General features: G+C 42.0%; 3 protein-coding genes and 1 long non-coding RNA gene across 4 annotated transcripts; 2 read left to right on the top strand and 2 right to left on the bottom strand.

Annotated features, from left to right (window-relative positions):
• Nucleotides 1–2,258: 2,258 nt before the first annotated feature.
• LOC109239181 lies at nt 2,259–5,658 on the top strand. Its single transcript, XR_002069860.1, has 2 exons — nt 2,259–3,447; nt 5,371–5,658. It is a non-coding gene; the product is annotated as an uncharacterized LOC109239181 (long non-coding RNA).
• A 633-nt stretch (nt 5,659–6,291) lies between these two features.
• Nucleotides 6,292–7,957, top strand: LOC109239179. Its single transcript, XM_019405704.1, has 4 exons — nt 6,292–6,414; nt 6,504–7,120; nt 7,205–7,395; nt 7,484–7,957. Exons 1-3 carry the CDS (start codon nt 6,318–6,320, stop codon nt 7,235–7,237), a joined length of 747 nt encoding a protein of 248 aa, XP_019261249.1. The 5' UTR covers nt 6,292–6,317; the 3' UTR covers nt 7,238–7,395; nt 7,484–7,957.
• A 5,836-nt stretch (nt 7,958–13,793) lies between these two features.
• LOC109239174 lies at nt 13,794–17,296 on the bottom strand. The gene is made up of 7 exons (XM_019405700.1): nt 17,073–17,296; nt 16,602–16,980; nt 16,258–16,463; nt 15,578–15,741; nt 14,943–15,025; nt 14,073–14,138; nt 13,794–13,859 (listed from the first exon to the last, which is right to left on the bottom strand). The coding sequence occupies exons 1-7, from the start codon at nt 17,294–17,296 to the stop codon at nt 13,794–13,796; spliced, it is 1,188 nt and encodes a 395-aa protein (XP_019261245.1).
• A 159-nt stretch (nt 17,297–17,455) lies between these two features.
• LOC109239173 lies at nt 17,456–18,265 on the bottom strand. Its single transcript, XM_019405699.1, has 2 exons — nt 17,829–18,265; nt 17,456–17,663 (listed from the first exon to the last, which is right to left on the bottom strand). Exons 1-2 carry the CDS (start codon nt 18,263–18,265, stop codon nt 17,456–17,458), a joined length of 645 nt encoding a protein of 214 aa, XP_019261244.1.
• Nucleotides 18,266–27,700: the final 9,435 nt, after the last annotated feature.

The raw sequence follows: 27,700 nt of genomic DNA, 5'->3' as shown, positions 1-27,700 counted from the left end.
TAATAATAATAATAACAATTATAATAATAATAATAATAATAATAATGATAATAATAATAATAATAATAATAATAATAATAATAATAACAACAATAACAATAATAATAATAATAATAATAATAATAATAATAAAAATAACAATAACAATAGCATAATAATAATAATAATAAAAATAACAACAACAATAATAATAATAACAATAATAATAATAATAATAATAATAATAATAATAATATTTACCGTGAAAATGGTAACTACAATTAAATTTGTTAAATGGGACTCTAAAAATACGTGATCTATTGCCGAGCTAGTTTATTAAAGAAGATGATGCTAGTATTATGAAATTTAGCGATAAGGCGGTAGATAAACGAGATAACGAGCGAACCAAAGGGTTTGCTACCTGGGTGTGAGCACGGTCGGATGGGACTTCGAGGTCGACCTCGGGCCGTCGGGGGTATTCGAGCGTAGTCTAACAGCTAGAAATATAATCAAACGGAGCTATTTATAACTGAAATTGAGTTTGTACGACGAAGAGCTATTTATGAAATGAAGAACACGTTCAAAGGCAAAGGATATCGAGGTATCCTCAGTATCAATGATAACCAATGAGCTTTTGTAAGAAAAGATATATATATATATATATATATATATATATATATATATATTATTCACTTTGTAGAATTGTGGGAGCAACACAGTGGTTTACAAGAAAGGGTGAGTCCCCTTTATATAGGAGAGGAGACTCAGTAATGAATATATATATATATATATATATATATATATATATATATATATATATATATATATATATATACTTTACGAAATACGGAGATGTGACGGCTCGACTTGATATTCCAGCAGTAGTTAGGGATAGGCCGGTCATGTCAGATTCAACCGCCTTCCTCGGGGAGCTCCTTTCATCATCCCGATCTCTGCTTCGAATCGGGTCTTGATAGACCCCGTAGGAAAGGACTGAGCTGTTCTTTTATATCCTCGGGGTCTCGAGGTACCTTTCCAAGATGGCTTGATGGCAGGAAATCGAGCCCTCTGATTTCACCGCGTACAAATAGTCTTCGCGTTTCTCAGAACGAAGCGATGGGAAACGATACTGAATCGTCGTTTCGAGGTTATCATTGCTATGGCGTCAGCTGTCTAAGAGCATTAAATGCCGCTTCCAGAGGACTTCACAGGGCCGCCGTCAGATGCGGCACTCGAGGCACTATGATCTGCTGCAGGTTTTGTCTTTTCCGCTCCCCTAGCGGTTATTATAAATACACTGGTCGTTCGATCCTTTTAACCCCCACAATTTTTACCATTCCGCGAACCGAAACTCCACCATTTTGACATCCTCCCCTTTTTGCGAAAGGATTTTTACCATTCCTCATGGCTAGAACTTCTAGGATGGTTCCTCGTCGGAACGACACCGCGTCGTCTTCCAGGCCACTTGAGGGGGATTACAGGTCGACTCCTTCTTTGAAATAATGGACTCCTCCAGTTATTGATACGTTAAAGGATTTTGACGTCGACACTCCCTCGTCTACACCGGGTCAGTGCGAGCATATTTCTCGGTATGTTAGCGTCGTGACCGATGCTGATAGCGTTAGGAAGGATTGCCGATGGAGCGAGGCAGTGACATGGAGATTCCCAGCCCCGATGATAGCATCACCGATTTCAAGGATGGCTTTCTCCACGTATACACTTACCCATTTACCCTGGGCCCTGATATATCTGTAGAAGCTCCTTCGTTGGGAGTTGATCCGGTTATCCTTGACTTTTGCGTCCGATACCAGGTGACTCTTGGCCAGATCTATCCATCTTTTTGGAGGATAGTGTTGATGCTTAGGCACTTCACCGAAGAGGTTGCGGGCGAGGTTTTCACCCTCGACCATTTAATCAGATTGTATCGCCCTCGGCTATATCGGGGCTTGATCAAGCTCCGCCATCGGTCCATGAAATCCTTTTTTATGAGCGTTGAAGAGGGAAAAGACCGAGGGTGGATGAGAAGACACTACAACAAAAAAGACTTTTAGTGGTAATTAACTAGCGGCAATAAGCTAATGGCCGGTAAACAAATTCAAAAATCCGAATAATAGTGGCGATAAATATGAATGACTTCCAAAATACATTTCTTGAAAGCTGCCAGTATTATTTTAGCTTTCCCTCCGGGTTTTTCACTAAAATCACATATTCCCTCTATTTCTAATCAACAACTATGTTTAAAAAACTTTGGAAAATATTTCTAAAATNTACAACTTATCTTCAATTTGGCTTTGCTGAGATGATTAGGATTGTCTAGTACGTATGAAGAAGATGATGATTGTTTCCCACACACCCAAATCATATTTTTGTAATTAACCCTAATATTTTAACTGTAAATTATCGAGGGTAATTGGATTACTTCTTATCACTTGCAGTGGGTTATTAATCGAGTATTAGGTAATTAGGAATATGAATTTGGAGAGAGGGGCGAGAGAATAGGAAGAAAAAGAGTTTGTGTCAAAGGTGAGATCTTTATAGTAAATCCTCTGTACAAGAAGTATGTTATGAAACATATAGGATTATCTTATAAATATGGTATGCCTATTCTTTCCATTTAAGAGAACTGGGTCTCACCTTTCTTTAGACGTATGATTGATATTATAGTTTTACTTGGTTTATAATGATTGGAATGAAAGTTGAGAAAAAGGAATTAGGTGTAAGCAGATATTAATTCTCGTATGTAGATACATATATAGATTAATTCTGCTTTAACTTGGAATAAGAATCGAAAAATGAGGGGAAGTTGCACGATGAAGATATGAGCAGATTCTTTCAAAGTGTAGTGAACTTGGCTGACCAATATTATATCCTCCAAATATTTGAAAATAATTAAACTCTCCATTCAAGTAAAAGTTTGATAGGTGTGTATGAAGTAGTGATATGTTACAGCATAATAGACAGCGAAAGCAAGAAAAGAAATATCACAAATAGAGTTGCTTAGAACAACATCATATTAAAATCACACAGAGATTGAAGAAAAGGGGATAGAGTACAACACAACTCACATCAAATGATTATCTTCTTCTTTCTCCACTTAAATCACTTAGTTTTTTTTTTATATTTTAAATTGGAATAAATCTTAATACATACTTTTTAGTTTTCTTTCCAGATTTCTTATAACTAGGCCTAACGATGCAAATATTAGTCTAGACATAGCAAAATACACTAAAGTAAGTTGTAGCGCAACACCCATAATTAATTTATGAAGGTATTCCATCCACATACGACAAGATGAAGAGAATGGCCATTTCTGATGCACTTAATATTAGTTTACACATAGTATTATTTTTTTATACGGATATACTACCCTGCTCTTGTATAGGATATTGAGGCTCGAGACAGGACATACATACTGCTTTGGGCAAGCTTTCATCAAAGGTTGGATAGAACCATTATGATAGAATCATAGTAAGTTTCTTGTATCTTGTTTATGACCTACCCTACATTCATTCTCTCTTGTTAGTTGTGGTATTACTTCACATATGGAATCAATGGAACAACATATAGCAGTTGATCACTATTTCTTGTTAAATAACGTCTTTGACTTCATTTTCGGTATTGTTTACCAATATAAAAATTTAATTTTCTGCTCCAAGTATCACATGTAGTTCCTTTTCTTTGTGATTAGCCCTTGTTCATGTAACAATGAGCTCCAGCTCCTTTTTGCAATTTTTATGAGATGAGTTTTCATACTTGTTCCTGCAATTAGAATTGAAGTCTTAATTATTTGTTAGAATATCTGACTATCGATGGTAGCTTCTCCCTTTTTTGTGATAACCTCAGAATCTTGAGAATAAGAGAGCTGAAGAAACATATGTGAGGAGAAGATAGTTAGCAAAATATATAGTACAAGTGCCAGGGATGCCTTTTCAAAGTAACAATTTTTTCTTCGTTTCATATTTGAATGTACATTTTGCTAATCTTTGTTCTTGAAATTGTTGAGAACTCATAGGAAGCAAATAGTATGAACTATGCAAAATAGGTTCTTTTGTGTTGCTAGTAATTGTTACCTTATGTTTAGAAAAGATAAAAATAAATGTGTTGTTAGAGGTCTTTATATCTCTTTACGCTAGTCTTAACGATTAGTCCATTTTTCTTAAACTACCTTGTGTAGGAAGATTCCTGTTTCAATTTGGTTGAAATTACAATACTTGAACTGCCAAATATTGTTGTTTGCTTACCAACTGGTTGGAGCCATTAGGGACTTTCGAAATGGCATCTTACGAGATTTGGCAATCCTAATTCCAAAGATAGTAATCAAACCTTAAGTATGTTGATTATTTTGAGCAAGAAGATATTTAGGCTTCTCCACACATCTAAACTTTAATACCTTGATAGTACACCAACACCTTCACCACCAAAAGAGACCATCAACAACATTTCTTTAGATCCACTTTCAGAAATTCTTTCTAGCAACTTTTATAAAACATTAAGTCTTAATCATGTGAGAACAACCTAATTTTTTTTGCAAGTCCTATGAACTTGATATTGAGAAAAGAATTTGAAGGTTCTTATAAGAGAAGAGATAGAGGTATAAACAATCAATTTTGTTTTCCAGTGAACTTCAGAAAATGTGTGTTCCTACTCCTATTAATAAGAAGGACTTAATTCATTTTGAGTTTAGCTATATTGCAATGGTTTTTAGAAAAAAGTTATATATTTATCTTCATCATTAATTTTACTAGGTGTGAATTATGTGGATATAACACGGAAATATAAGGAGAGATTACATGTGTATATTAACATTTTATCTGTAAATATTTGTGTGACACATCTTTGGTCTCAATCTTTGTGTGCCTCTTCAATAGCAAACAGAGGAGTAGAATCTTGAAATAGGAGTAAAAATATCACTTTTGCATCCTTGTCAGGTCTTTGGGTTTTGCATATTTCTATGGGCTTCTTTCTTTTTCTAAAAAGAAACTTGAATATGTCCATTCTAGTAGGCAAAAACAGCAAGTGCTTCACATATTTGTGCTATCTACTTGTTGGATTGGTATTGTTAAGAACAAATTGACTTGAGAAATCTGCAATCCCAATAAAAAATGTTAGGACTTTTTAGAACACGCTCGTGTAAGTTTGTTTGGCAAATATTCATTTAAATGTATTTGTGAAGTTGATTCTGAGCCTATGCTACTTTGAGGTCTTCAAGTACGCATCTATTTTTTGAGAAAAAACCATTTACAACAAACTTCCTGTACATTTGATTTTGATGGGATTTTGTAGTAGCAATTCCTTCATACACTAGCATATACACCAGACAGTTATTTTCCTGACTATTAATGAACTTCATATATGGTTATTTATTTATATTTATTTTATTTCTCATTTCAGGTCATATTTTATGGTGGTCAAAGTCTTCGCTCATGGCAGATTACATTATGATCCAGAGTTGGAGAATCTTTCTATGTCGCTTATTGTATATAGCTACTTGATAAAATAACTTGTTAGATGCAAAATGACACTAGGTATTAGATTTAAATAGGTTAGCATTTTGTTATGCTGTTGACACTTCCAATTTATGGATTAGTAATTTCGGTTGTTGCGGATTAGTGAAGTGAATTAAGATCATTGAAGAGAATATTCGTTTTAAGGTTAATAAGAATACCAGGCATTAACTAACAATGATGGAAAAACTCTTTCTTAATAGTTAGTGGCAATAAAAAAAGTTTCTAAAAAGTCATTGTTATACTTTTATCGATAATAATAAAAGCTATTAAATAAATGGATAAAGATGGATTTCAAGTATAGCTTTAGTGGCTATTATATTGGCTTCCAAAAAGGATTCTTTTTACCGGTTATTAAATTTACTTTTAGCGGTAATAATAAAAGCTGCAAAATGTAGGGCTTATGGAATGTTTTGTGAGTTTTAGTGTCCATTATAATTGCCAGTAATATTTGCCACTAAAACTAAAGGACTTTTACCGGCCATAACATGGCCCTTTACCAGCATTTCGACAAAGGCTGCCAAAACCTTTGCCGACGCCAACTTCAACGGCTAATAACTAATTGCCGGTAAATATTTTTTGCGACCATTTCTATTGCCGCTATAAAGAATTTTAATTGCCGCTAAAAGTCTTTTTTGTTGTAGTGAGATTCGTCCGAGTGAGAACCTCAGACATCATCCCGTCCTGGAGGATGCCCTTTCCGGAGCGGTGGAATGCTCAGCGTAAGTAAATTTCCCTTTTAATCGCTCCTTGACTTCCTCTCCTTTTTTTTGTCACAACGGCTTCTTTATGCTTTTGGCAGCCGTTGCCTGGTGCCCGGAGGTGGTTCTAGATATGTCGGGATGGATAAGTCGTTTGGATAGGAGGTTCCCGTACCGCACTAGGTCTTGGACCGTCCTGTCTAAGGACCGTTGGGTGGCCAAGAATCATGGTGAGGCTTCATCGTTGTTTGTGCTTCGTGTTTTGCGTTTCCCTCCGAACCCCAAGCTGAATTGTACGATGATTTTTGCGTTGGTACAGGTCTTGGCGAAAATATGCAGATGAGGCCACCCCCTGGCGGCAAAGTGGAGGCTCTGCAGCCCGATGCGAGCAGAAAAAGGAAAGGTAGGGCGGTCGTCGCTCATTCCGACCAGAAAATTGCTCTAACTTCTGGGTCGAACCTTGATGCTGAAGGGGAGGACGACGAAGGGAGTCCGTTGAGGAGGAGAGCAAAGCCCGACGCGATGGATCTGCAGGCGCCCCGATCGGAGGCTGCTGAGTCCGGTACGACTGATTCTGGTCGAGCCGAAGGGCGAAGGACCCTCGAAGAGAACGCTGAAGCAGCCTCGACTCGTGTAGTTGGATCCGACGCAGCCCTCGAGAGGAGAACTGTAAGAGCTGATATTGAGAGACTAGAGCTCGGGGCCATGCAGGAGAGCGGGTCGCTTTTTGGAGAAATTGGCGATTTTAACGATCTGATCTCAAATTATCCTATCTCCTTCGGGGAACTGCGAGATGCCGAACGGATGGTTGGTGCCAAAGTCGGGACTTCTTCCAAAGGGGGGAACTTCATGGCCGATATTTTTGACGGCGTGATCGACAGGGCTGATCTCGATATCCCCGGTGCTGTTAGAGTGGCGGAGAAGTTTCTGCAACAGGTGATTGTCTTCCCTCGCATATTTTCTTTGTGTTCACGGATATTTTTCTCGGCGCTTTGTTTACCTTTCCTCATTATGTCGCAGTGTAAGGAGATGTACGATCACGCCATCCTTTAACTCCAGGGGGAGCTTTCTTGCTGCGAGAAGGAGTGTGGCAATCTTGCTTCGAAACTTCGGGACTCGGAGGCACGCGATGCCCAGGGAGATAGAGAGTTGGGAGAGCTTCGAGGCATTCTGAGGTGGCGCTCCAGGAGAAAACTGCTCTTGCTGCTTAGGTATTTTGCCTCGTTCATACTTGTCCCTTTGTCCCGCATTCGCGCGTACTCCGGGTTCATATATTTATCAGCCTATCCTTCCTCACAGGTCGAATAGAGCAGCACGCGAATTTTTCGGCTGGAGGCGGAGGTTTTCGAGCTGGAAAAGCAAAATGAGGTTATGGCCGGAGAATTGGCGACATCTCGAGATCTTCTTGCGGATACTCGTAGGGAGAACGTTTCCTTGGCTGCTGCCAAATCTGAGGCCGAAAAAGATGCTGCTGCTTACAAGGAAGATGCGGCCATGCGTATATAATAGTTCGCGACATGTCTATGGCAGTCGGCCAGAGACTATCTCGAGCCGTCGAATATGCCAAAGCGAAGGCCAAGAGGGAAATCCTGGAACACCTCGAGTCTAGAGGCTTCGAGCTGTCTGTTGATTTGGCGGAGGCTCGTGTGGCTGAAGAAAAGCTGGTTCCCTTGAACACTCCCGATAGGGGCGAAGATGATAGCGGCGAGGAGTAGTTTCCCGGCCTTTCGTGTATTTCCTTGGCTTTATGAGTTCCTTTTTTTGGGAAGCAAACAGTGTATAGACGCTTTTATCTTCTTGTTGCCATGTAAAAAAAGGGTTTTGTTCAATCCGTTCTTCTTCTTGCTCCCTTATCTTTGCGTTCTGATATCGGCCCTTCGGGGCTCCGAGGCTAGTCGTATCCTGAAGCGGATTCGATAATTCTTTCGGACTGGATTTTTGTGACGTCGGGGATCTCCCGAGGCTCTTCAATCTTATTAGTCACGTGGGTGCCTTGCATGATTCTGCTAGTGCACCCCCAAGGAGAAGGCGATGTTAATATGGCCAGGATTAATTGGTCCCTTTTGGACAACCGAGCAGCTGTCGCTCAACCTTTATATATTCACTTATAAGCCCTTCAAACGGTGATTTTACAGATTTTGGTAAGCCTATCTTTTCTGCAGAGCTTTTCGCTTTGCGCGAGTTTTTCTGCTTTCAGCTGCCTCAGATGGTTTTTGCCAGGATCCTTATCTTTTTTGCCTTTGTTCTGCTGTAGCCATGGCCACTTCCCCGACTGCTGATCCTCGAATGAAAAAGGGGCTCTGTTGCGCCCTGCCTTTTGCTAGTACTGGTGCATCATTCACGACATCGCGGAACATGATCCGGGGAACCTTGTCTCGGGAAAAGTCGCCGCATCGGGGAAACCCCCCGATGTTCCAGGTCATCGAAGGCATGTGTCGAAGATCACTTCATCAGTGAGGGAAAACCTCGAGATAATCAGGAGGGAGTGCGGATGGGGTGAGGGTACGATCTTGCAAGCACCCTCCCCCGAGGAGAACATAACGACATATGCCGGGGGTTCTTGAGTGTGTATGTCCATGCTTTCGCGCCGGAGTCCCCCGGATCGGGCCGTGTTTGATTTCTGCTGGAGTTATCAAGTAACGTTGCCTCAGGTTCATCCCTTTTTTTGGAGAATAGTGCGTTCGATGAGATATTTTGTTGTTCAGATCGGGATAGAATTCACCCTTAGACATCTTGTGAGGCTGTATCGTCCATTGTGTTATCGGGGACTAATTGCTCTCCAGCGTAGATACACTAGAGTTCCTGGGATTGGCAACGAGGGGGACGAAGACTTCGGATGGATGAATCGGTTCGTGCGAATCTGGACGAACGATGTTATACCCGAAGAATTTTTGTGGTTTCTTGAGAGATGGAACCTCACGCGTAACTGCTTCATTTGAACTGATTTTTAACTTTGCATGGGGTTGTCCTCGTAACGACGTTTTTTCTGTTTTTTGTTCATAGGTACTCGCTCGTTGCCCAGCGAGATCCCAGACTTAGCTGAATGGTCCCGTAAACTAGAAGCTTGCTCAGTTTACGACAGGCGTCGATGGCGATATCTATCAAAGGGGAGATAGGAGGTGAAGCACCACGGTATGTGTCCAGCACCTTGGCTTTTTAAAGAGCGGCTTCCTTCTTGCTGGCTCATCTGATTTATCTGCTGCAGGTGCCAGGAGTCCCTTCAAGGTGAGGCCGAATTCCCCGAAGGGGAAAAAAGGTTGCCGACCCTAGAGCTAGGGAGCGTCAGAAAAAGGAAAGATGTCTGAAGGTGCGAGGAGGCCTGTGATGGGGCGACCTTTTCGCGGCAGCTAAGGGGAAATGATGCGGCCGATCGGCAGCTTCCCCGGGTTGGGGTATCGTCGGACGTTGCTTTGGCCTTCGGCGAGGCTCATGGTTTCGGCCTAATGGTGAGTTTCGATAGCTGTAAGGATGTCTCGGACTTACATTCTTCCCTTTTCCTTTTGCCCACCTGAATTTCATTCTCACGTTTTTTAGAGGCTTAGGGCCGAACTGCTTCGTTGAGAGGCTCCACTGCGGGATGCTCGAGACAAGTAGAAATCCTTAAAACGTCTTTGTGCGGCAAAGGAAAGTGAACTTGTCTCTTTATGGTGTGAGGCTGACCGGAATCGGATCCGGGAGGCCCTTTTGTAGAAACAGGTATCCTGCATTTTGTACTGAATTGCACTCCCTTTTTACCGTCTTGACATGTTGTCGTTTCAGTTGGAGGACAGGGCGAGTGAGCTGGAGCAACTTTGGGGCGAAGTTGGCAAAGCCAAACATGAATTCATCGAGCTACAGGCGCGCGTGAATATCCATTCCGAGGCAAAAAAGAGAGCTCAGACCGGGGTTTCCGCCCTTGAGGTGCAAATCCAGGCTGCTCCAATGAATGACTCTGCCCGGGCGAAGATGATCATGAAGCTGTCATCCGAACTTTCGAGGGCGAAAACAGAGTTGGTGAATGCTCGAGTCAAAGTGGTGTTGAATGATACCAGGTCGGGGAAGAAAATGGCGGTTTACTCGAGGAGTGCCGATGTTGCTAAAGTTGAATTGCAGAAGATCCTCGATCGTGCCGAAAATAGCAGAGAGTACGCGAGGTGCAGATCCCGTAGGGAAATCATTGAGGAGATTCATGCAAGGGGCTTCGATCTTTGAGGGAGATCGAGCAAGCCAAAGCAGAGGAGCATGATGGCAAGTTCCTGATGTCCGATGCCGAGGACGATTAGGAGGAAGACACTGGGCTATGACTTCCGGAGAAAAGCGGAATGATCGCTTCCTGCCTCCTTTGTTATGTATGTATGGTTTTCAATATTCTACGCAGGTTGGGGCTGCGCCTTATCGTCAACATGTATCATTAAGAGGGGGAACCCCGCAACTTATATTCTTTATATTTTTGTTTGCTGGAATTTCAATTGGGTCGATTCGATCCCGGACTTGCCCTAAGGCTTGTACGCTTTTCTCGTTGCCTGGTTCAGTCTTCGAGTCGGGATCCGACTCGAGCTTAATTTGGCGCTCGTCTGGGTTGGCGATGATGGCTTTTATTTCTCGCTTTTGGGCATTTGGTCACTTTAGCTTTATTTAGGGTCCAGTCTCCGAGTCGCGCTGTGATTCGAGCTTTAATTGACCCTCAAGCTGTCAGTTTTGGCTGGCGACAAGGGCTCTTACACTTTTTGGTCGTAGAGACCTTTTGATATATGGCCCGTAGGCTTGTTTGGTTAACTATTTTGGATCCGGTCTCCGAATCGGATTACGATTCGAGCTCACTTTAATCCTCAAGCTGTCAATTTGGCTGGCGACAATGGCTCTTACGCTTTTTGGTCGTAGAGACCTTTCGATATATGGCCCGTAGGCTTGTTTAGTTAACTATTTTGGATCCGGTCTCTGAATCGGGATAGGATTCGAGCTCACTTCAATACTCAAGTTGTCAATTTGGCTGGCGACAATGGCTCTTACGCTTTCTGGTCGTAGAGACCTTTTTGATATGTGGCTCGTATGCCTGCTTAGCTGGTGACAATGGCTCTTACGCTGTATTTTGCCCGTGGGCTTTTTTTAGGCTTTGTTTTCCGCTCGTTAAGGTCTTTTTTTGAAAGAGTTTTGCCTAACTCGTCGTCGGTTCTAGAGGAACCTCGATTTCAAGTCATAATCGGCGATAGTTCGGGCACCTCGGAAGGTACATAGCCCGTTGTTTGCCTGTTGAGGGAAGGCTGTTTTAACCGGTTCTTTCCGAAATGTATTCGAAGTAGTGGCCTGCGATTTTAGCGATGGCCGGTCGTCCCCGAGTCGCGATATTTTGGCTGTATCAGCCGTTTTGACCATAGTCATGTGCGTTCGGCCGTAGCCGTTTTTCATCCCGAGTGATAGTTTAGCCGTCTACATCAAGGGTATGCCCTTTCGGGATTCTTACAAATGCAACGTATAGCCTAAACTTCGGGGTGTTCATGCATGTTGAGGTCTTACAGATTGTCATGCCTATTGAGGTCTTACAGTTTGCCATGCCTATTGAGGTCTTACAGTTTGTCATGCCTATTGAGGTCTTACAGTTTGCCATGCCTATTGAGGTCTTATAGTTTTTTCGGCGATGTAGTATGGTGATTGTCGACAGTCTCTGAGTCATCAAGTTGTTTAAGCGTGAAGACCGCTTCTTGTGAACTCGGAGCTGTGTTTTCGGGGCTTTATGAGCCCGCGTCGAACCGCTGACGCTTAGTCTCCAAGTATCTCGGAATATTTTTGTTGGAGAGGCCCCTGCTTGGGATGCATTTGAGATTCCCTTTTCCAAAGCATGAAATGCCAATCAATATTCTTTATTGCTCGACGTATATATATGCTGTTTTAATACATGCCACATTACTGCTTTTTGGGTCTGGCCTGTGCACTTATTCCCTATTGGAGCTTCATTCGTCATTTTGCGGCACCAGACCGGTCGTAATAAGGATCCTGAAGGCTTGCTATGGCCTTCCTGGGAGGAATATCACTGTTTCATCGTTAAAAACCCCTGTCGGAAGAAAACCCAACACGGGATAAAAAATCCGATCAAGGGAAAAGAGTGCTACGGTCATTTCGAAGCCTCGGAATCTTTGAGCCGGGATATCATCCTGATTACCTTAGTTACTGCCCTGCGCAGAGGTAACAGTGAAGCAGAAGATGGGGAGAGGGACAAATGCTTATACCTTGGCGACGGTGCACTCTGGGCTTTGGCGTTTACTTGGCGGCTGCCAAGTGGTTCTTTGTTTGAACGTGCTCGGGTGGACAGTTCAGAAGATCATGGGGGCAACGCCCTGAGGTCCGTCTATTTTGTTCCCCTTTGCCATTCCTTCTCCCCGCGATTGACTTTAGCCCGGCTGCTGAGGAGTTCCTGAAGGTGCCCGTCGTTGAGCAATCGAGCCACTTCCTCTCGGAGCTGCCTGCAGTCTTCAGTTCGATGCCCGCGTGAATGGTGAAACTCGCAAAATATGTTTTAGCTCCTGTGGGAGGGGTCTGAATGCAAAGGCCGGGGCCATCTGGCATCTCCGATCTTGCTAATGGCGAACACGATGTCCGGTACATCGACGCTGAAGTTGTACTCCGATAAGTGGGGCGCGTTTGTTGGTGCTACGTTTCGATGGAACCTAGTTCTGATGATGAATTCTCGAGGGTCCTGTCCTCGATCTATCCTTCGATCGTTGCGAGGTAGGTTGCGTCTTGGGACGTTCCTCCTGTCTTCGAGGTATGGCTGGTACCTTTCTTTGTTTGGTCTCACTTCTTTTACCGGGAGTCTGCTCGGGTATACTGAGCCCGACGCGGCTCCCAGTTGGTCGTCCTCGGCCCTGATCTTTGACCGGTACCGGTTGTGGACGTCCAACCAAGTTACGGCCGGGTAGTCGATCAGGTTTTGCTTCAGCTGCTTCGAGGCCACTGAGCTTCCTTCGTTTAGGCCTTGGGTGAAGGCTTGTACCGCCCAGTCGTCGGATACGGGCGGCAGTTCCATTCGTTCCATTTGGAAGCGGGACACGAATTCTCGCAGCATCTCATTCTCTCTTTGTTTGATCTTCAAAACGTCGGACTTCCTCGTTGCTATTTTGATGGATCTTGCGTGCGCCTTCACGAAAGAATCTGCTAGCATGGCAAATGAATCTATGGAGTCGGGATCCAAGTTGTGATACCACATCATGGCCCCTTTCGAAAGTGTTTCCCCGAATTTTTTCAGCAGCACGCTCTCGATTTCATCATTTTTTATATCGTTGCCTTTTACAACACAGGTATAGGCGGTGACGTGCTCGTTGGGATCGGTGGTACCGTTGCATTTGGGGAGTTCCGGCATCCTGAATTTTTTGGAGATGGGCTTTGGGGCTACTTCCTCGAGGAATAGCCTCTGCACAAATTTGCTCGAATCCAAACCTTCTAGGACCGGGGGTGCTCCCGGGATATGGTCTACTCGAGAGTTGTAGGTCTCAACCTTTTTATCGTTGGCCGCAATCATTCTTTCGCCCGATTCGATCCTTTTGGTAAGGTCCTCCAACATCTTTACTATGGTGGGGTAAGTCGTTGACCCGATATCATTTGATCTTTCATGTGTTTGCTCGGCGTGGGGAGCTGTCTACGGTGCTGGTGTGCTGGGAGTCCTCGAATGGCTTTGTAACCGAGCAATGGCCAGTTGTTGTGCCTGCAACATTTCGAAAATAACGTGAAGACTAACTTACTGTTCTCCCCGGGCCGTGGTTTTTTGAACTTCCTGTCGGTCGATGTGTTGCACGCTTCTGTCGGCGTGAGAAGTGTTGTCGACTTGCTGCGCGTCTTGTGGGTCCGTGTCCGCTAGTATTGGTCTGGGTGCGTTATCGGGATCCTGTAGTGGTGCTCCGACGGCCGGGATAGCTACACCATTTTCCCCGCAATCATCGAGGTGGTCTTTCTCAGCTCTGTTCACCGAGCCGGACATTTTTACCTGAAATCAAAGGATCTTGGGCAAGAAAAAGCGTGAAAGATGATATGCGTTTGTGTAATGAAACTAGCAAGAAAATAATCACCATTATTTTTAGCCCCACAGTGGGCGCGAAACTGTTTACCGTGAAAATGGTAACTACAATTAAGTTTGTTAAATGGGACTCTAAAAATACATGATCTATTCTCGAGCTAGTTTGTTAAAGCAGGTGATGCTAGTATTATGAAATTTAGCGATAAGGCGGTAGATAAACGAGATAACGGGCGAACCAAAGGGTCTGCTACCCGGGCGTGAGCTCAGTCGGATGGGACTTCGAGGTCGACCTCGGGGTTGAGCTCGGGTCGTGGGGGGTATTCGAGCGTAATCTAACAGCTAGAAATATAATCAAACCGAGCTATTTATAACTAAAATTGAGTTTGTACGATGAAGAGCTATTTGTGAAATGAAGAACACGTTCAAAGGCAAAGGATATCGAGGTATCTTCAGTATCAGTGATAACCAATGAGCTTTTGTAAGAAAAGAGAGAGAGAGAGAGATATATTATTCACTTTGTAGAATTGTGGGAGCAACAACAGTGGTCTACAAGGAAGGGTGAGTTCCCTTTATATAGGAGAAGAGACTCAGTAACGAATAAATATATATCTAATATACGAAAATGGAGATGTGACCGCTTGACTTGATATCCCAGCAGAAGCTAGGGATGGGCCGGTCATGTCAGATTCAACCGCGTACCTCGGGGAGCTCCTTTCTTCATCCCGATCTCTGCTTCGAATCGGGTCTTGATAGACCCCGTAGGAAAGGAATGACCTGTGGCTTTATATCCTCGGGGTCTCGAGGTACCTTCTCAAGATGGCTTGATGGCAGGAAATCGAGCCCTCCGATTTTAACGCCTATAAATAATAATAGTAATAATAATAATAATAATAATAATAATAATAATAACAATAAGAATAATACAACAACAACAACAACATACCTAGTAAAATTCCACAAGTGAGGTCTGGGGAGAGTAGGATTTACCCAGACCTTACCCCTACCCCGGAAGGGTAGAGAGGCTGTTTCCGGGAAACCCTCGGCTCAACATAAGAGATAATAATTTCAGAAAAGAAACGAAAGAAGAGATCTGTAACAAGAAAAGAAGCAAGAGAAGTAATAATAATATAATACACCAAATAAGTGAAAGGGAGTGCAATAATATAATCATATGCAAAATAACGAAATAGTGTGAGCACAACACAGACCGCTACCAGATAGGCAAAACTCTATCAGACTACCCGGTACAAAGAGGGAAAAACTATGAACTACCTAGCCTACAAGCCTAATGCTCAACCTCCACGCTTTCCTATTAAGAGCCATGTCCTCGAAAATCTGGAGTCGCGCCATGTCTTGCCGGATCACCTTGCCCCAATTCTTCATAGGCCGCTCTCTACCTCTTCTTGTACCTGCCAAAGCCAACCGCTCGCACCTCCTAACCGGAGAATCTATGGCTCTCCCCAGCACATGTCCAAACCGCCTAAGCCTCGCTTCCTGCATCTTGTTGTCCGCGGGAGCATCGCCCACCTTCTCCCTAATACCTTCATTACTTATCTTATCATGTTTAGTATGCCTGCACATCCATCTCAACATCCTCATCTCGGCTACTTTCATCTTCTGGATATGTGAATTCTTAACTAGCCAACACTCAGCCCCATATAACATAGTCGGCCTAACCACCGCTCTGTAGAACTTACCTTTGAGTTTCAGTGGTACCCTCTTGTCATACAGGACTTCAGATGCTAACCGCCATTTCATCCACCCCACCCCAATACGGTGCATGACATCCTCGTCAATCTCCCTATCCCCCTGGATAATAGACCCTAGGTACTTGAAACTTTCTCTCTTGGGGATGGCTCGAGAGTCGAGCCTCACCACCCCGTCCGCTTCCCCCGACACGCCACTGAACTTACACTCCAGATATTCCGTCTTGGTCCTACTCAACATGAAACCTTTGGACTCTAGAGCCTACCTCCACACCTCTAGTCTCTCATTAACACCGCTACGCGACTCATCGATCAAAACTATATCATCAGCGAACAACATACACCATGGCACCTCCTCTTGAATATGGTGTGTCAAGGCATACATTGTCAGAGCAAATAAGAAGGGGCTAAGCGCAGATCCTTGGTGTAACCCCATAATCACTGGAGAAAGCTTGGAGTCACCTCCCGCAGTCCTGACCCGAGTCTTAGCTCCATCATACATATCCTTTATCGATTCAATGTATGCGACCAACACCCCTTTCACTTCCAGGCATCGCCAAAGAATGTCCCTAAGGACCCTGTCATACGCCTTTTCAAGGTCAATAAACACCATGTGCAAATCCCTCTTCTTCTCCCTGTGTTGTTCTACCAACCTCCTTATAAGGTGGATAGCTTCCGTAGTAGAACGTCCCGGCATGAACCCGAATTGATTTTCAAAAATAGATACCTCCCTCCTCACCCTCCCTTCAACCACCCTCTCCCAAACTTTCATGGTATGACTTAACAACATGATGCCCCTATAATTGTTACAATTCTGGATATCACCTTTGTTCTTAAACAACGGAATCATCAAACTACGTCTCCACTCATCTGGCATCATCTTCGTCTTGAAAATAGCATTAAGCAGCCCAGTCAGCCATTCTAAGCCCGCTCTACCCACATACCTCCAAAATTCTACTGGAATCTCGTCTGATCCTGTCGCTTTGCCCCGACTCATCTTACCCATAGCTCTCACTACCTCCTCAACCATGATACGCCTACAGTACCCAAAGTCACGGTGACTCTCGGAGTGTCCCAACTCCCCTAGCGCGATGCTACCGCTCCCTCTTCATTCAGAAGTTTATGAAAGTACGTCTGCCATCTATGCTTAATCTGGGAGTCTTCCGTCAATACACTACCTTCCTCATCTTTGATGCACCTCACTTGATCCAGGTCACGAGCCTTCCTCTCGCTCGCTTTGGCTAGCCGAAATAGCTTCTTGTCCCCACATTTGCCCCCTAGTTCCTCATACAACCGATCAAATGCAGCAGTCTTAGCCTCTGTGACCGCTAATTTATCCTCCTTCCTAGCTTCCTTATACCTCACTTTGTTTGTTCTCCTCTGCTCCTCATCAGTACTCTCCACTAACGCAAGGTACGCCATTTTCTTTGCTTACACTTTACCTTGGACAACATCATTCCACCACCAGTCGCCTCGGTACCCGCCATAGTAGCCCTTCGAGACCCTTAACACCTCTCTTACTGCCTCCCTAATACAGTTCCCCGTCGCCGTCCACATAGCGCTAGCATCCCCACTACTCTTCTAGGCACCCATATCCAACAGCTGCCCCTCCAACTCATGCGCGGTATCCTTAGCCAAAGCACCCCACGTGATCCTCGGTTGACCCTGTACAAACCTCTTCTTCCTCTTTATCACGATACCAGCATCCATCACCAGGAGCCTATGTTGAACCGTGAGGGTCTCACTCGGGATCACCTTACAATCCTCGCATAACCCCCTATCACACCACCTGAGGAGGATATAATCAATCTAGGTCTTTGCCACCATACTCCGAAAAGTAACCAAATGCTCCTCCCTCTTCAAAAACTAGAGTTCGCAATCACCAACTCAAAAGCCCTAGCGATATCCAATAGAGAAGTACCACCTCCATTCCTATCCCCAAAGCCGAAGCCACCGTGCACCTCGCCATAACCCCCCAGCCGACGACCCAATATGACCATTGAAATCCCCTCCTATAAATAACTTTTTCGTTGACGGAATACCCCAAACCACCTCATCCAACCCCTCCCAGAAGTGCTTCTTTATCTCCTCGTCCAAGCCCGCTTGCGGCGTGTATGCGCTAATGACATTCAGAGTGCTCCCTCCAACTACTAACTTAATCACCATCAATATGTTATCCACCCGCCTAACCTCAGCTACTGACACCCTGAGCTCCCTGTCCACCAAAATACACACTCCGTTCTTGCCCTTCACGCGTCCAGAGTAACACATTTTAAATCTGTCTGCATTCCTCGCCTTCGATCCTACCCACCTGGTCTCCTGAACACAAGCTATATTGACCTTCCTCTTCTGGAGAATCTTCGCTAGCTCTATAGACTTACTGGTTAACATCCCTATATTCGACGATCCAATCCTCAACCTACAGGTTCCCTTGTTGCCTTTACCCCTTCTGGGCCTCGTCCCACCCCATGATCCGTGTCCTACCCCCCACCATACCACCCTCCCACCCCGAGGACATGACCCTACTCTGCCATTACAAACCGCATCCGCTATTCCTACGGTGGTCTAGACAAAAATGCAACTACAAACAAGCAAAGGTATAAACTAAAAGGTAACAAATATCCAAAACTACTACAGCAACAAATTAACTAAAACAAATAGGTGACTGGAGGTACCAATTCCCACGTATAGAACCTGAACTTTCGACTTGCTATACTCCCAGTGCTGTGGGACCCGACGTCCAGCCCTTGTGACTACCAACAAGCCTGCCTGCTCTGCTGCGTTATCTCATACACCTCCCACTCAACCTGAAACAACTACCAAAAATGTGAAACCTGGAAAACACACAAATACACAACAGAACCGAGAAAAAGAGACAAGTGCAGGACTGTCACCGTCACCACCAGTGACGCACAGATCAGCTGCTGGCTCGACTCGCCTGAAAGCAATGACGAACCCTGTAACAGTGAAGCGACGCCGGGAAAAGAAGAAGGGCGACGAAAAAAGAATAAAGGAGAAGAGGAATCACAGAGAAGGGGTTGGGGTTAATGCCGGAAAAAGGAGCGGCGCCGGTGGAGCGTCGATCGCCGGCCTAGTCCCTGCTAGGGTTTAGAAGGGGGCAGAAAGAGAGGGGGCAAAAAAAAGAGAAAGGCGGAGGAAGAGATAGAGAGATAGAGAGAATGAGGGGGAGAGAGAGAGAGGGTGTGCTTACCTGGCTTACCCGTCCACGCCGGTGCTGGTGCTGGCGAAGTTCACCGGTAGAGTTTGCCGTTAGAATTAGACCGCTTGTATTTAGACAGAGACGGGCGTGTAGGAGAGAGAAAGAAGCGTTTTTTAATCAATGGACAAAGCATAGAGAGGAGAGAAAAGATTCTATTTCAAGCAAACCCAAAAAAAAAATTACTTAACAATAATAATAATAATAATAATAACTATAACAATAATAATAATAAGAACAACAACAACAACAACAACAACAACAAAAACAATAATAATAATAATAATAATAACGATGATGATAATAATAATAATAATAATAATAATAATAATAATAATAATAATAATAATAATAATAAAGCCAATATGGCATGTTGCGTCGTGCAGGCCGATCCACAACAACATTCACAACACATTTCTCACGTCTACCTCTGTAAACCACTCAATTCTTAAGGGCTAACATTCTCGTACCACTCAACCCAAACAATGATAACATGTGATGTAACAGTGAATGATAAATAGCGACTGAGATATGCTATATAAATGACAAACCATGACTGAGTATATAATTGCAGTTAAAAAAGATAACTCAAAACAACAAAAATAACTTCATTAGGTGTCAATCGAATAAGCACATAGCCTAAACATGATTTCTATCATGAATGACAGCTCAATTACACTAACTAATAGGAATTTCATAGATAAAACAAAACTTGATAGAAACATCGTACAAAAATCAACCTGGTTCATGTTTACTATGGTGCACGCCACATGCCCGTCACCTAGCATGTACGTCACCCCAACACAACACCAACAACACGTTTCACATGGATAAATACCCTCAGTTCCAATTATAGAAGTGTTACTCACCTTGAACAAGCAAGATCTAATATCGAGCAAGCCAAACAATACTCTAGAAATGTCATCCCGGGCGTAAAATTATCCGAACGGCTCGAAACTAGCTAAAAGCAACTCAAATACATCTAATAATGCCTAAGAAAAAATCCCAAAATGATAAAGGTCGAATCATTACACATTTACTCAAAGTTAACCAAAATGTTAAACCCAGGTCAGCACCTCGGAACCCGACAAATTTACAAAATATGATAACTCATTCAGTTACGATTCCAACCATACTAATTTAAGTCAACCCGTCTATGAATCGATGTACAAACCTAAAAAGTTCACTTTAGGAATGTTTGGACAAAAACACCTAATTTCTTTTTTGAAATCATTAATCCAATGCAAAAAAACTAAAAATAGATTCATGAAATATAATCAAAACCGACTAGAAAATACTTACACCAATCAATATGGTGAAATCGCCTCCAAAATCGATTATATCTGAGGTCCTCAACTCAAAATATGACCAAATGAACAAACCAATGATATTATATGCTTCGGCCTAGTCATTTCGTAAATGCGAACAAATAGTTGCACCTGCGACCTCCGCTTCTTCGGTAATACGAGAAAGCCTTAACCCAGTACTTGTCGCTTCTGCGACACTCAAACATGCTTCTCGGATTGCACTTCTGCACTAATGGTACCACACCTGCGGCCTCGCAGATGCGTCTGCACTCCACATAAGCGACCATCTCGCCCACAATCCATTTTCGCTTATGCAATCAAAATGTCTGCATCTACATACACGCTTTAGAGCCCAAACATATGCACTTCTGGACTCATCCTCCAAGATGCAACATCTTATTCTGCGGCTCCTTTGCTGCTTCTACAGTTCCGCACATGCATCTATAGCTCCGCAGGTGCGGTCACACCAGAACCCCTACCAAGCCAACATAGCCAAAATGATCCATAACGTTCTGAACATCGTCCGAAACTCATCCGAGCCCCTCAGAACCACGTCCTTATATAAGAACTTGTCACGGCCCAATTTCTCCCTCCGTGAACTATCGTGACGACACCTAGTCTCTACAACTAGGTAAGCTTAACAATTTGCGGAAAATGAAATAAAGATACGAATCTAACCATTTACAGGCAATATAATAAAGGAGTTTAAAATGCCGCTCGGCACATACAATAATAATACTCTCAAACTTAACATAGCACTCCCAAAATCCGAAAACTCATGAATCACAAGCTAAAGAAAAATACACAGTGTTCTAACTCCAGAAAGTCTAAACAAAGGAAAATACAAGAAATCTGTAACTGAAGGAAGAACAGAGAGGGACTTCTTGGTCTGTGGACGCGATAGATATACCTCGAAGACTCTGGTCACCTCGTGTACGCGGCTAAAATCGGAGAGCCCGATTTTACGATCGTTGTACCTGGCCGAAGTTTTGTTAGATCTAAATTTATTGATGAAAATAATATATTTGCTCTTTGTATAGGAACTTTTGGGTAGCTGTCACGATTAGCGAAATCAATTAGCAATGATCAAGGAATGTATGGATTGATATACAAGATTGACGAAATATATCAGAAGTCATCAAGGAAAGGAGACACGATTAAATGAAGAAGCAATCAATCGTGAAAATGCTGACGGGATAAATCAAGGCTAAACTAAAGGAATCAAATAAATCAAGATCTCTCTGAATATTCAATCAAGTGTCTAAATATGGAGGATCAAGATTTTGGGCCTTTGCAGAACATCCTTATTCTTGGAAAGAATCAATCTCTTTCCAATGATCAAATCTCTTGGACTAGAAAATCTTTCCAGAATTCAAGTCTCTCTCAGTGTATTTAAACCTGTAATCACACCTTAGCAAGATATACTTTGATCGAACCAAATACCCTTTCTTTATTCTACTGCAAACAAAGTTTATAGCTCCCTAAGACATGCTGTGTAACAAGTTAGAGAAAAAAAAGAGAGAACAATACTGGTGAGGCATTGTATCAAAAAAGATGAGTGATATAGGAACTGAGCTATCACATCATTCTCCTTGTACTCGAAGAAACTCATTCACTAAAGAGAACTCCCTTGCAACCCAAGGGGACTGGACTAGGATTCACAATGAATCCGTACCACTATAAAAATTCTGGTGTCTTTAATTCCTGCATTTAATTTCAGCATCGTATATTCTATTGTTACTACTGTTAGTTTATTACATCTAGTCGACTAATTGAAAAACTAGTCAACTAAGAGCGATTAAGTTTAAAAATAAATAATTCACCACCTCTTGTACTTTCAATTGGTATCACAGCAAGGCTCACTTTTTTCTTTTGTTTAATAGCTTGTGAGAAAAGATCATGGTAAATCAAGTTATCGTAGGAGCTCTCTTCCAGGAAGGAACTTCACAAGTCAGGCCACCATACTTCAATGGATAACATTTCTCCCACTGGAAAGTGCGTATGGAGATATATGCCAAGGCATATGACGTTAAAGTTTGGAGAGTCATCAAAAAGGGGAATTATCCTCTGCCAGCTGCCGCTCAACCACTTGTGGATCCTGAAGATATAGATTCATATACAAAAGAGCAAATGGAAGAGGTACAAGTCAACAATAAAGCGAGAAACCTGCTTTATAATGCCATAAGTGGTGAGGAGTATGAGAAAATCTCTAGTAGTGACACAACCAAAGAGATGTGGGACAAGCTTGAAGTTACATACGAAGGAACCAGCAAGGTAAAAGAAACACATATCAACATGTTGATTCATGACTACAAACTCTTTTCAATGAAAGAAGGAGAGTCTATTGAAGAGATGTTTGTCAGATTCAGCAAAATAATTAGCGATCTAAGAGCCTTCGGCAAACCATATACGAGTGGTGATCAAGTTATAAAAATTCTCAGAAGCCTACCAACTACTTGGCAGATCAAAGTAGTCACACTTAAATCTCAGGATCAAAATAAGTTATCCTACGATAAACTACGGGGAGAACTCGTAGCCTTTGAAAAGACACATCTCAAGAAGACTAATCTAGAAGGAAAAAAAGAAAACAGTCGCATTCAAGGCCTCAACTGAAGTAGCTGAAAATGATATCGACGATGATCCTGAAGCCCTTCAAGAAGAGATTGCTATGCTGTCATGAAATATGGATGGTTTAACGAGAAGATTTAGAAATACGAGGAGAGGAAGAATTCCACCTAGGCGATCAAGGCAATACAACGAACAAGACAAGAATGATGGAAAATGCTATGAGTGTGGAAGATTTTGACACATTCAAGCAGAGTGCCCAGATCTAAAAAGAATAATTTTTATAGGATTTAACAAGAACAAATCCTTTGGAATCTGGAGCGATGAAGATAGTTCAGAACACGAAAAGATAGCAAATATTTGCTTCATGACGATTCTGGAAAGTGAGATGAACAAATCCTCAGAATGCTGGACGGACGAGGATATATCAGATGACGAATGCAAAGATAACAATGACAACTGTTTCATGGCACGAGGTGAAACTAGCGAGGTAAGATCTTATAATTGTGAAAGATGCAATGAATTGGATGATATTCTTGATTTAACTTTGAAAGAGTCTCAAAAAATGATGAACGAACTCAAGAGACTAAATGAAGAAGTAAAATACTGGAAGCTCAAACATGAAGTATGTGAAATTGAAAAGGAAGTACTTCAAGAAGAGCTTGAAGAATTGCAAATGCAACTCAATGGCATGCACAAATCCACAAGTCATAGTTCTGTCAGGTCAAAACAGGAGACTTACAAGTCAACTGGAAAAGGACTAGTTAGAATAGAATCCACTAGTACTAACACCAATGAAAGACCCAAAAATTGGTCAGGAGTTACGTGTCACTACTGCAACAAAAGTGGACATAAATATTCTTTTTGCCGCTTTCATAAAGCAAATGTTTCAGGATGGGTTTGGAAACCAAAAAATAATTCTAAACCTAGTAATACTAACCCCCCAAGACCCAAGCAAGCTTGGGTACCTAAAAGAAAGTAATCAATATGTTTTACAGGAACACCAAAGAGTAAGCCGCAAAGGAAAATGGTACTCAGACAGTGCGTGTTCCAGTCACATGACAGGCGATTAAAACCCGTTCAAAGAAGTTACTAAAATTGACAGAGAAAGTGTTAAGTTTGGAGATGACTCAAAAGGAAAGATAATTGGTACTGGAACAATTCCCTTCAACAACAACTGCGATATCACTGAAGTTTATCTCGTTGATGAAGTCAACTACAATCTCTTGAGCATAAGTCAACTATGCGACTTAGGATATGAGGTAAATTTTAAGAAAACAGGCTGTGCAATTGAAGATGAGGCAGGTAAAATAGTCCTCCCAGGTAAAAGGTATGGAAATGTTATATTTGATGGCTTTGAAATGATAGGTGGTCACATTTTCTTAACATCCATTTTTGATGATCCATGGTTATGGCATAGGAAACATGGTCATGCAAGCATGCATTTAATAGAAAAATTGTCCAAGCATGAGTTAGTTATTGGTCTACCCAAACTGAATTTTTCTTGAATACATATCTGTGATGCCTGTCAAATAGGAAAACAAACCAGAAACTCTTTCAAAAATAAAGATATTGTATCTACTTCTGAACCTTTGCAATTGCTTCATATGGACTTATTTGGGCCTACTAGAACTGCTAGTATAGGAGGAAAAATATATGCTTTTGTTATTGTTGATGATTATTCACGTTATACTTGGGTGATTTTCTTATCTCATAAAGATGAAGCATTGAAAATTTTTGAGATCTCTTGCAAAAAGGTTGAAAGAGAAAAGGGATATTTGATTACAACAATCCAGAGTGATTATGGAGGAGAATTTGAAAGTAGAGCATTTGAAGACTTCTGTAATGATTAGGGATATACTCATAACTTCTCGGCACCACGATCACCTCAACAAAATGGAGTTGTTGAAAGGAAAAACAGAACCCTCCAAGACATGGCAAGGTGTAAGTACAGCATGTCACATTCTCAATCAATGTCTCTTAAGTCCCATTCTGAAGAAGACTCCATATGAACTATGGAAAGGTAAACGTCCTAATATTAGTTACTATCATCCCTTCGGAAATAAGTGTTTTATTCACAGTAATGGTAAGGACAATCTTGAAAAATTTGATCAAAGAAGTGATGAAGGTATTTTACTAGGCTACTCATTAAATACTAGGTCCTTTAGAGTCTATAATAAACGCACATTATGTGTGGAAGAATCTTTACATGTTATATTCGATGAAAATAACCCCTCGGTCGAGAAAGGAATTACTGCAGGTGATGAAGATCAAGCTCAAGAAATTTAGGAGACAAGCAAATCTCAAGAGTCAACTGATAAACCCGATGCTATGATAGAGTCCACTAATGAAGTCAGCAGCAGTGTACCAGATCATCCGAAGGAGTTGACTACTAATGTAGTTCGTCCAAATGAATGGAGAAACGAACCTGAGTATCCTCAAAAATTCATCATAGGGGATCCAAATGAAGGAATGAAAACCAAGGGGAGCTCTCAAAAAGAAAACAAACATATCATTAATCTCTCAGATTGAACCAAAGAAGATAGAGGAAGCTCTAAAAGACTCAAGTTGGGTACAAGCAATGCAGGAAGAGTTAGATCAATTTGGCAAAAATCAAGTGTGGAAACTGATAGCCAAACCTGAAAATGTTTCTGTAATTGGAACAAAGTGGATTTTCAGAAATAAACTGAATAAGGATGGAAAAGTTGTAAGAAACAAAGCAAGATTAGTTGCTTAGGATTATTCACAACAGGAAGGAGTCGACTATGACAAAACGTTTGCTCCAATAGCTCGTCTGGAGCCTATAAATTTTTTTTTGCCATATGCATCATTTAAGGGATTCAGGCTGTTTCAAGTAGACGTTAAAAGTGCTTTCTTGAATGGATTTATTGAGGAAGAAGTATACGTGAAGCAACCTCCTGGGTTTGTGAACTCAAAGTTTCCCTACCATGTCTATAAGCTCACCAAAGTTATATATGGACTAAAGCAAGCTCCACGAGCATGGTATGATAGACTTAGTTCATTTCTTATTGATCATGGCTTTACAAGAGGTAAAGTAGACACTGCCCTGTTTATTAAAAGATCATCAGAAGGTAATCTCATTATTCACATTTATGTTGATGATATTATATTTGGTAGTGCTAACCCTCTTATGTGCAAGGAATTTTCAAATCTTATGCAAAGTGAATTCGAAATAAGCATGATGGGAATGCTAACATTTTTCCTTGGACTTCAAATCCAACAATCTGAACAAGGAACGTTTATATGTCAAACCAAATACACAAAGGAGCTGATTCAAAAATTTGGCATAAGCAATGCTAAAGCAATTGGCACACCAATGAGTCATTCAACAAGTCTACACAAAGATGAACAGGGAATCCTGTTGATGAAACTAAGTATCATGGAATGATTGGCTCACTGCTTTATCTAACCGCAAGTCGACCAGACATTATGTTCAGTGTCTGTAAATGTGCCAGGTTTCAGTCAGCTCCTAACGAGTCAAATCTGACTATAGTAAAGAGAATCATTTGCTATCTCATTGGAACTGTTTCTCATGGACTATGGTATCCTCGCTCTAACTCTTTTAAATTAGAAGGTTTTTCAGATGCCGATCTTGCAGGTGATAAGGAAGATAAGAAAAACACATGTGGTACATGTCAATTACAAGGGAAGGCATTGATATCCTGGAACAGTAAAAAATAAGCATCAGTTGCACTATCTACCACTGAAGCTGAATACATCGCTATTGGACAATGTTGTGCACAACTACTATGGATGTCCCATCAACTTGGTGACTATGAACTTTCTATTAAACCTACACAAATTTTCTGTGATAATTCAAGTGTTGTTTGTCTCTCTAAAAATTTTGTTCATCATTCTAGGGCAAAGCATATTGATATTAAGCATCACTTCATTAGAGATCATGTTCTTAAAGAAAATATAGAAATAAATTTTGTTGGAACAACTGATCAACTATCGGATATCTTTACCAAGCCTTTGTTAGAAGAAATATTTTGTTCATTAAGAAAACTTCTTGGCATTAATTGCATTAATAGTCAAAATTAGGACCTATGTGCCACTTTTAATTTTGTATATAAAATAGTCCATTTATGTTTCTTTTACTCATTAATTATGCCTTAGTTTTTTCCTCCTTTTTCCTTCTCTTTTCACATCAGTCACACAGTTCATAGAAGGAAAACCAATCAATGCGTCTGTTCTCTGACGCCTTTTTCTTTTCTATACTCAACCGTCAGAAAACCCCTTTTTATGTTGGCTTCTTGTATCAATCTCCATTGTGTCTATAGCCTTCTTACCCCTCTCCGAAATCTTGCTCAACCACCAACCTCCTAGAATGGCTAAACAATCAAAAAATCCCTCTGCCTCCACTAGAAAGAGCACCCGCTCCAAGGGAAAACAACCTTCTCAGCCCCCTGAACAGGTAGACCTAGGGTCCGATCACTCTGAGGGGTTTGCCTCTTCTCAGGTGGATTTCTCTGATCATTCTCAACCCTTAGGAGAAAAAGCCCTAGCTAAAAGACCCATGGATGAACCCCCTATATCCTCCACTCCAAAGAAATTAAAAGTTGACCTTTCCGGTTCTCTTGAGTCGGAACTCAATTTCTGGGATTCTCCTAAAAGGGACTTCTTTCTTGCCCTAAAAGAGAAGCCTATTGCTCATGGGAGGGTAGTCGACCGTGATGACATGGAACCAATACATTGTAAGGTAAAGGACCTTTT

The sequence above is a fragment of the Nicotiana attenuata genome, unplaced genomic scaffold (assembly GCF_001879085.1).
Source record: "Nicotiana attenuata strain UT unplaced genomic scaffold, NIATTr2, whole genome shotgun sequence".
In the NCBI taxonomy this organism is placed as follows: domain Eukaryota; kingdom Viridiplantae; phylum Streptophyta; class Magnoliopsida; order Solanales; family Solanaceae; genus Nicotiana; species Nicotiana attenuata.
This window is presented reverse-complemented; position numbering and strand designations above follow the sequence as displayed.

Bases quoted from the DNA above. Each gene is read 5' to 3' on its own strand.
- LOC109239173 (XM_019405699.1), bottom strand. From the start codon at position 18,265: ATGTTAACCAGTAAGTCTATAGAGCTAGCGAAGATTCTCCAGAAGAGG. The intron at 17,664-17,828 runs GTGGCTTCGGCT...TATCCTCCTCAG, and splicing joins GGGTTATGGCGAGGTGCACG to GTGGTGTGATAGGGGGTTAT.
- LOC109239179 (XM_019405704.1), top strand. From the start codon at position 6,318: ATGTCGGGATGGATAAGTCGTTTGGATAGGAGGTTCCCGTACCGCACT. The intron at 6,415-6,503 runs GTGAGGCTTCAT...GCGTTGGTACAG, and splicing joins TTGGGTGGCCAAGAATCATG to GTCTTGGCGAAAATATGCAG. The intron at 7,121-7,204 runs GTGATTGTCTTC...ATTATGTCGCAG, and splicing joins CGGAGAAGTTTCTGCAACAG to TGTAAGGAGATGTACGATCA.
- LOC109239174 (XM_019405700.1), bottom strand. From the start codon at position 17,296: ATGGCGTACCTTGCGTTAGTGGAGAGTACTGATGAGGAGCAGAGGAGA. The intron at 16,464-16,601 runs GTATCTATTTTT...GACCTTGAAAAG, and splicing joins AAGGGAGGGTGAGGAGGGAG to GCGTATGACAGGGTCCTTAG. The intron at 14,139-14,942 runs GTCATTCCTTTC...CTTTGATTTCAG, and splicing joins CCGAGGATATAAAGCCACAG to GTAAAAATGTCCGGCTCGGT.